General features: G+C 38.2%; 1 protein-coding gene across 1 annotated transcript; it reads left to right on the top strand.

Moving 5' to 3' along the window:
* Positions 1–513: 513 nt before the first annotated feature.
* On the top strand, positions 514–7,152 carry LOC149011906 (guanine nucleotide-binding protein subunit gamma 3-like). The gene is given in 6 exon segments (XM_089164447.1): positions 514–1,199; positions 1,202–1,278; positions 2,346–2,398; positions 2,575–2,619; positions 2,696–2,740; positions 6,737–7,152. Coding segments are annotated over 6 exon segments (597 nt in total). The 5' UTR covers positions 514–1,132; the 3' UTR covers positions 7,047–7,152.
* The last annotated feature ends 2,796 nt before the right edge of the window (positions 7,153–9,948 follow it).

Raw genomic sequence — 9,948 nt, 5'->3', positions numbered from 1 at the left:
AATTTTGTAAATTAGGTGATATATTGTCGAAAAATCGACTTTTCACGATATATAACTAATTTTTGAAATAGTCGATATCACTTATTGTTGCGACACACGATGATATATTGCCTGACATCTTGTACTTTGGTTACCATTCTTCTGATAGAAAAAACGAAGAAGAAGAATTCAATAATAATATATAGGTAAAGGTGAAACTGACCACCAAGGCAGAATTGTTCTAGTGGTTGAAATCAACACCTCTTAGTGAAAATGTCTTAAAATCCATCCCCGGCTTAATAAAGCGCCTTTGAAAAAAAAAAAAAAAGAAACCGACCGACAAAGGATTGTTATTACCCGAAAATTGGAGAGAATTGAAAGTGAGATGAAGGGTTAGTTTGTAATTGAACCAATAATTAACCGAAAAAAAAAAAAAAAAAAGTAATTGAACCCAATAAGGCAAAACAGGAAGCATTTTCGCATCAAAACCCAAAAATGCCGTTTTCTCTTTCCTACCTGATGGGTCACGTGCGGTCTGAGGTACGGCGTCGTGCTGCTTGTCGCCCCCATCTTCTGCAACCACGACGCCACAGACAGTGGAGTGGAACACAGCAGAAGAGAGAGAAAGAGAGACTCTCCCTCCCTCTCTCTCTTACTCTAATTTGCGTTTTCTCAGAATGGTTTCTTTCAGATATTTGCAGGCTTTACTCTGGCATTGGTTCTCCCTATTATGTATAACAGAGAAGAAACGTCGAAGGAGAACAGCTTTCTCTGCTACCTACTACCACAGTGATGGGTAGTGGCTATGAAGAAGTCTACTATTCCATTTCCAAATCCAAAGCTGCTTCTTCAGCACCCATCACTCTTTTCCTTTTTCTTTCATCTCTTTCTCTGTTTTTACAATCCCAAACCGCATTTAAATGACTAAGCATTCATAATTTCTGATGCCGTTCAGAGCTTTTACAGTGCTGTCATTATTTTTTTTTCAGAACTTTCACTAAGTTCTTCTGTCCTGTATCTATTCTTGCATTCATTGCTTAAACCCCTAATTTCTCCTACTTCATTACTTCCAACCACCCTGCAGAAACTCGTAGTTTCCTGTTCTCTTTGTTGCTGGGTTCGTTCGATAGTTTGGTTATTCGTTACAACCTCAATGGATACGACAACTCCGAGTGGTTCCTCTGTTCCATCTCTGCCGTTACCTTGTCCCAAGTCACCTCCCTGTATCCTGATTTGTATGGGAAGCGTCGGGAGTTGCTGAAGGTTCAGATGATTGAAAGAGAGATCGGTTTTCTGGAGGTGAGCTCTGCTACAAATAACTACTCATTTGATTAGGTTGACGATTCTCTTGTTCTTACTCGTATGCATTTTTCCTTTACCAATTCAAAGTTGCTCTTCAATACTTCTAACCAGACAGCTCTTTTGGAAGTTGAATGGATCTTGAGTGAATGATGGGTTTTATATCCATATTAATCATGAAATGACTAAAAAATGGCACCGGAAGAAAAATTGTGAAAGGGCATCTCTGCTCATACTAAGATTGTTCTCTCTTAACTAGTTGGCATTATTAGTAAAAAGTAGATCCTCGCTTCTTCTTCTCGCAGAAGGTTGATCCCCCAAAGAAAATCCCACTCAGCTGTAGCCTGAAATTTTCTACTAAAAGAAAAGGTGTAGCCAGTGCAGAAGGCTCTGGAAATTGCTGAATGAGGCATTCATACAAAAATGTGCTGAATCACATTTCTTGTACTAAGCTTCCTTCCCTTATCTCTGGTTGACGACTTCTATGTTTTAACTCATATTCTGGTGTAGTTTATTCACTTTCCTGCTGATTGAACCCAGTATAAGGTTCATCCGCAATTAGAATCGAGAGTCAGTTCCAAATTGAAATTTTTTTTCTTCTTGTAGGTAGAAATATGCTAAGCCCTCGTTCCTTGTTGTGGCTCACTAAGTGGGAAGTCAATGCCTTGCATTAGATGGGTCCTGCATACAGCATATCTTAGGCCATAAAGAAATCTTAAAGATGAATTCTTATCAGCTCCGGATGATCACACACAAATTGTTGGGCAATGTTAAACTGGGAAAAGGTTAAGACATATGGACAATGTCTACTTAGCTGTGATGATCATGATTGCAGGTTTTTTTTTTCATTCCAATGGTATTACAACATGTGATCCAGAGTTGTAATGATTAAAGTTTGAGTTATTAATTCAATAATGATTATTGAAACTAAAGAGAAAATGATTTTCTGACAAAACCATTACATAAGCTGGGTATGTTGAAAAGTACCAGAGTGAAAAATGAACACCTTATCCTTTTTAATTATTGCGTATGAAAACTGAAATTTCACACGATTTAACTGCAAACAGGATGAGCTAAAATCACTTGACGGTCTTTCACCTGCCTCCAGAATATGCAAAGAGTAAGCATGATCCATGCCCACTCCTTTTTCAGTTCTCATACTATACTGTTTTCCTTTATTCTGCCTGTTGAGGGGAATTGATCTTGAATGTGAAGCATGCCAGGTGCTTCTCTTACATTTGATTTATACATGTAGTCTATTGATCTGTAGTTGACTGCAGGCAATTCTTTTGGCAGGGTTGACGATTTTGTAGGGGCTAACCCAGACCCTTTGATTACTGTGTATGATTCTTTGGCATTAACCTTTGTCCATTGAAATTCAAATGTGATCAAAGTTTCACAGTATCTATTTTAGCAGGGAACGGAAGATTCGTAGATCCCGTCGCATCTGGAAGTGGCTCTGGTACTTCTTCACCTTAAACAGTGTTTATGTTCTGTCTACTTTGAGCATCAACTATGAAAAATATATAATTGTAGTAACTTGAAGCAAATATATAACTTGTAACAGATGAGCATGGGGATGAAGGAACTGGAAAAAATCCATCAAGTTAAATTTGCATTTCTATGATAAGCATATTCTTTGGATAGAAACATAAATCATTCTCTTCCGGTTGGAAGGAATGTGTCATTTTTAATATATATCTCTAATGAGACAGAATTTGAACATATAGTTGAAATTGGTATAAATTGACAGATATTAATTCTCTGAAAAATCACGTAGGCTTAATACAAAATGGCAGCATTTATGCATAGAAAGAATGCATCTGTATCCTTATATTTTGTTATTTAATTTAATTGTAAGAATCTAAATTCAGATTATGGTTTTTAAGCCTCATTCTTATTGATTTATATCTTAATTAAAACTTTTTGAATTGAGGTTTGAAGAATGGTTCTATGGCTTACATGTTTCCTAGAAATGCATTGTTATAGGCCTCAACTAGAATGATTGCGTACATTCTACTAGTTTTGGTTTCCGATGAAGAGCAAAATTGTTTCTTTTACTTCGATTTGGTGGTAAAATGTCAGCATTTTAGTAAATCCAAACCCCAGAACTACATTATGCATATTCTGGGTTTTTGTTGCTTTTATTATTGCTACTTTCAGAGGCTATTGAGGGTTTTCTTTAGATTTCTGATGATGGAGCATGTGTCGTCTATGAATCATTCATCTTGTGAAGACTTTTCAAAGTGATTTTGCCGGTAATGGGTCAGCGGAAAATGAAAGTTTTGAAAATGTCTTCCAAGGTCTAAATTTGTCAACGTCTCAACGATTTGGCCGGGGAAGAAGGTGGTGGAAGAGATGTTGCTGTAATACCTTAACTGCCGTCAGTGGCTCAAGCCATGGCACCGGCTGGTTCTTATCTCAACAGTTCATCTTGCCCTTCTTCCTCAACCTTTCAGTTCCAAATCTCTGCTTCTGCATGTTCCATCTCTCCTTCTCCCTTCAACCACTAAATGAGTTGAAGTGGGAGGAGACATGGTTGGGATGGGGTGGAGAAGATAGGTTGCAAAAGAGGTGGGGGTATGTTTTGTAATTTCTTTGCCCAAATGGCATTTACGTAATTTTAACTTTAATTTTTGAATGACTTAATAGGGTAAGGGTATTTGGGTAATTTTATCCATCATTTAACAACATAATTTAACTGTAGGTAACTTGTAATTATGCAAGTGGGTGCCATGTATTTTGGAGATACTAGTGGGTGGTCACTAGTTTTACCCAAAAAATAGTGGGTGCCGTGTAATTTTCTCTTGGATCTTTTATTAAGAACCAGCAGGCTCCCTAGGGCGTCAACTGTTTCTGTTGAGGTCTGTAACTCAAAGGACAGCACCTAAGTTGAACAAAAAATACTCTGGAAACCCTCCGGCTAGGTCTGGTTTGACTTCCAAACCTTTGGAGCTATGACGGGAGGGTATAGGGTCAATTTTTTATTTTTTATTTTGTCGTTGTTTGGGGGGGGGTGTTCTAGGGTTTGGTTACACTAAAATTAATTCTGTTTTTGTTGTCCCATAGTTCAAAATTGATCCTATAAGTCTAGGCTGTAGAAAGTAGGTCTCCTAGTTGGATCAGGACTCTTGAGGTGTTGGCTACAGTTAGGCTTGGAGAGGAGATAGAAATGGTGTAGGAGAAGGTAATCCCAAAAGGATTTAGGCTTTGGTCGAGTGGTTAGAGAGATATCAGTCTTTTGGATGAAATTAGGTTTTAGGGTTTTTAGAGGTAGAAGATGAACTGCAGAAACTTTGAAACTAATGGAATGAAGGCCTATTGATGAATATGGAAGTAGGGATGAGAGTAGGGAGGGGTGTGATCCTATTAGTGGATGGGGAGGGAAATAAGGTAGGAAATTCTAGGGGTTTTGGATGGAGGAAGAATGGGGTAACTTGTGCAAGGGTTTGGGGAGGGGAATAGGGTAGGGGATGCTGCTTCTTTGGTTTGATATGATTGCTCTTGAAGATCTTCAAACTCCTTTAGTGAATTTCAGGGTTGCCACAAGCTTTGAAGATGGTGGACAAAATTGAAATTGCAGAAAATTGTTTGAACACTCAAAACCCAGGTCATTGCTTGTTTATTCAATTCATCAAATCTAATTTGTACATGATATGAGGGGCTATTTATAGCCTCGTTACATTGAAGGAAACTAACTAGGACTTAACAAAGGAAATCTGCTTGGACTCAACTAAGGCATCCTATTTGGATTAGAATTCCCTTGTGCCATTAGACTTATCTTCTAAATGAGGAAAAGGACTCTTTAACTAAGAGGCTCCTAAACAAATACAACCTGCAAAATAAGATATCAAATTAAGACGGAATCCTACTTGAAAATTGGATTCTAACTAGGACATCTACTCAGATAAAGATTCTAACCAACTGACCAACTGAAAAACAGAGAGTAGATCCTTGCTCCCAAAATTATTCTGGAGCATTTTGGAGCCCAAAGGAGGTGGGGAAATAGTCAAATTACCCCTTCATAGGGTTCAGTCAGGAGGCTAGGTGTGCCAATAGGGGCCTGGTTTGGGCTTAAATTCTGAGGGTCCCTATAGTTGCCAATCCTGGTTACTTCAAGAAGACTCATTGAGGAGTTACTAAAACAACATTTTTTGATGATTACAAGTTGAATTTTTTTTTGCTCTTATTCTAAAATTTCTTCCTCCAGTGCCTGCCCCCCCAAGAGGTTAAAAAAAAAAAAAAAAACTTAGAGTTGGGGAATGGCAGCAGGATGAAGTTGATGCATCAGACATTATGGATGGACGGGAGATGCCATTAGGCATTGGGCCAATGGATTCTTGACTCTTTCTTGGAGCTCCCTCCTTGGCCAATGTGGCATAAAGGAGTTATTTATAGAATTACGGGAGTAATAGGCTCTTGTGGGATTCTATGGATGGGTGGGATTAGTCTAAATGGGGGTTATCTATGTCAGGGTAAGCTACTTAACTATTTTGTTTTTCTCCAAATACTTTAAAATTCTATGAAGAAGTTGGCTTTGAACCAGATCAAAACTCTTGGAGTGATGGTAGGTTTCCTTCATAAGCCAAGACCCTATCTTGAACTCTGCTCTGTAAAGTTTTTTGTTGTTTTCTGAATTTTTTGATTTATTTTTCTTTTCCATCTCAATTTATCTTGTTACCCTTTTTAACCTTCCCCTGTGAGAACCTAACAAATCTCCCATTCATTTGTCACAATGACGAGTTGATAGATGGATTGTCTATCAAAAGCTCTCGAAAACCTGTTACCCCCTATATAAAGTAAAAGCGCATGTTAGGCCTTTTTTATATAGGTGCGAGATGTTAATAACTAATGTGTTTCTCAGCTGTACATGACCTCTTCTCTTGTACGGTGACTTTTCAGGAATTCAAAATATCATGAAGATTGAAATCCTGACGATTATACCAAACCCTTCGCCCAGCAACCTAATCCAATGTAGTAATTACTCGTGTTACACAGAATGGAGGTTGTGATATACCACCCTTGTCTATCTGCTACTTCTTCATGTGTAGTGATGGAGGGTTCATAGCTAACTAAAAGGGGAGGTACTTTGTTATTTACCCCTTGAAGAAAAATTATACCGATGACTGTTTTTGGACTACCAATTGTGTTCCACTCTTGTTTTGCTGGAGCCTAAACCAAGTTGAGGGTTAAACCAGAACCCGCAAATGCTGAAATGGTTTTCGTGGCCTCTGTAAATATTTTGTGTTTTCTAATTCATCATGTTTGTGCAACTTCATCCCTCTATTGTTTCAAGCTGCAGAACCTAAGCAGAATCTCTATGTTTAATGAAATTCCTAGCCTCCGCCTTTTGTGCTTTGTAGGTGCACGATTCACACATATTTGAGATTTGAGAAGTGTTTCCTTACCAGTTTAACATTTGTCCCCATCCCCCAACCTTTTTCTTTCTGGTCAGTAGCGGAAAGAAGTCATGCTTCAGTTTTTCGTGGATTTACTGCTGCTGCTGCTGTAGTAGTTGCTCACTTCATCCAGAATCACCAAGCTGTTGTGCCTGTCAATCATCTGTAAACTTTCTGCGTTGCCACGGACTCCACTGCTGCCAGTTGAAGAGAATATCTTGTGGTAAATGTTGTTCTCTTCCCAATCTTTCCTGCGCCGGTTGCTGCTCATGCATCAGATGTACATGCTCTTGCCCTAAATTGACAAATTTATGTTGTTGTCCCAACTGTACAGAAACATGTGTTAATCCTTGTTGTCTATGTTATTAGGAATGCTCCAGCCTCATTTATATTTTGAAGTTAGAATTTTATTCAATGAAAGAGTATCCAAGTTGTAAGAATTCAAATAAATTGCAGTGAGTAATAAACTATGAGATACTTCTATCGGAGTTTTTATTTTCTCTGTTTTCCCAAAGGCTCTGATTGTTTCCTCATAGAAGAGGTAGAAAAAGACAGTTCTACACTGGAATATCATTTTCTGCTGTTTTGATGTAGAATGCAAAAAATGATACTGTAAATCAAGATATCATGGGAATAATTTACACCAAAACCAAAGGAATAAGGTTGTTTGGTTTAGGGGGCAGGGTGGAAAACAATGAATAGATTTCTTAATTTGCTACATTTTTGTGATGGATTCAAAAGTTTCTAAGCTTTAGCCCCAACACTATTTTTTTTTGGGGCAATCTATCCTTACTCAGTGTTGGCTTGTGCATGGGCTGCCCATGAATCTGTTGAGGTTGCAAAATTTGCTAGGAAGTGCAACCTGGTTGAAGACTAGTGTTGGTGTGGTTATTTGTTTGGTCAGGCATAGAGTTTTCAGTTTGATGAACTGTATGCTTTGAATGTGTGTACTTTGTAAGGTTGTGGAAAAGGATTGAGAAAGAAGGTCCTCTTCATAATTGAGCTGGTAACCCAAGTCACCATATAGTCCTGTGTGCATTGTGAATGTGTTTTAACTGGTTCTTTAGTTTTTATGGACAGGAGACTTGAGTTTATTATTTGACAGAAATCTGTCAGCTAAGGAGGATCTCCTGGTGAGAGAAGTATAGGTGACAGAAATCACCTAGGGAGGTTCTAGACAGACCTCACTTTGAAGCACCCAAGGCAAGGAAATTGCCAAGTGATCTCTTTACCCCCAAGTTCTATTATTTCCGGCTAGAAACGAAACTAAACATTCAAGTTCAGGGAGAGATGAAGGGCACTGCGGATTCCTTTCCTCTTCCATGGCCCTCTTGAGAGCCCAAATGCTGATTTGCATTTTACCACAAAATGACCATTTACCCTATTGAATGTGATAGCCCATGGAACTCTTTCATTTGATTTTGAGCTCCAAGAACCCTTGAGAGAGAACAGATTTTTAGTTGCTGCAATTTTTTATTTTTTATATTTTTTTTCAAAGGATAAAAGGGGGAGGGGAATAAGAAAACAGACAAACTTGATTTATAGCAGCATGAGCTGCAAGTTTATCTGCGACGGAGTTCCCTTCTCTAAGGGAATGCTGAATGGTAAAAGATTCAAAAGTTGAAGATGGATAGAAGATATCTTGTATAAGGTGCTTGATCTTCTATGGTGGAGCTTCTTCTTCGTTATTGATCATATGAACAACTGCTTCGTTATCACTTTCTAAGAACACCTTCTTAATGTTTTGGGCAATGGTAATTTGGATTCCTTTCCTGATGACAGCAACTTCATTTGGATTGCTCGAGTATTTCCACCCTTGAAACAAAAACAAAATAGGGCTTTTCCCACATGATTTCTCGCCACTCCTCCAAAACCTGCTTGATGATTGTTAAACCTTTGTTTATAGAAGCCCTATCTACATTAATCTTTATGAATGATGAAGGGGGCAATGCATCTAATAACTTTGTTCTTCTTCTTTGAGGTGATGTGATGAGAAAACACCAACTAATCAGCAGTTAATGATTGAGCAAGCCTCTAGATTTGATATGGGTTCTTATGAGGTCTTTGGTGACTAGCGTTGTTGAGAGCTAGCCAGATCAGCCACATAGCAATCAGATGAAGAATGAGAGCTTTGATCTCATTGTGATTTTTTCCTGCAAATTTAATCCAAGTTGAGATTTAATCAACAATATTAGCTGAGTGTGCCCACCAATAGATACTAAATTGTGCCTAAACCTGTTTTGCGAAGCAGCATTGTAGAAAGATGTGATTTGTTGAGACTTTTTCTTTCCAACAAAGGCAAATGTTGTTTATCCTACAACCTCTTTCATATAATAACACTGGATTTTGGAAGTTTATCATGAAGAACCTTCCAAATAAAGTGAATGATTTTTGGGGGAAAAGGAAGATGCCAAGTGAGACTCATTGGGTGTTCAGCATAATGGTTGTGATTCTCGATGAACAATCTATATGCTGAAGTGATGGTGAAAATACCTGAAGATGTTTGATCCCAAACAATTTTATCATGAGCATTGGATAAAGGCAAAGGTATGCTAAGTATTCTCTTAGCATCATTGGGCCACCAAGTTTGAACTCTGATCTCAATCCAAGAATTGTTTCATGGTCAATAAAGAAAGAGATTTTGGTGGGAGCCTCATTTTGAAGGGGAAGAGGGGCTTGAAGAGCTGAAATGTCAGGAATCCATCTATCAAACCAGGGATTTATCTGATCCTCGTTGCCAACCATCATGAGAATGCCATCCATCATCATATTTTTTGCTTTAATAATTGATTTCCACCCCCAAGAAGAATTTGAGGGAGTAGTTGTTTGAAGAAAACTATATTTCTTGAAGTATTTCTCCTTCATCATTCTATACCACAATGAGTTTTTCCCTATACCTAGCTCCCAAGGTCTTTTTGCCAATAAAGCCAAGTTCCAAGCTTTCATAGTTTTGATATTCAAGCCACTCAATTTCTTAAGATTACAAATTGTGATCCAGTTGACCGTGTGAATATGAGACTTTTCCCCATCAGAATCAATAGAAATTTCTGTTAACCGCGTCAATTTCATTGAGGGTCTTCCTAGGAAGGAGAAAAGAGGACATGAAGTGGGTGGGCATTGCTTGAGTAACAGATTGAATAAGAACTGCTTTCCCTAAGTCTTGCTTTCCACCCTTGTAACCTAAGATTCACTCTTTAAATCAATCCATGACAGTGCTTCTACTTGATTTTTCCATTGAAAAGAGGGATACCAAGATAAATATCCATCTTGG

The sequence above is a fragment of the Hakea prostrata genome, chromosome 7 (genome assembly GCF_041222555.1).
Source record: "Hakea prostrata isolate BN-2017 chromosome 7, UWA_Hpros_2, whole genome shotgun sequence".
NCBI classification, from domain to species: Eukaryota; Viridiplantae; Streptophyta; class Magnoliopsida; order Proteales; family Proteaceae; genus Hakea; species Hakea prostrata.
The sequence above is the reverse complement of the archived record's forward strand: the minus strand, read 5'-3'. Positions and strand labels throughout refer to the sequence as shown.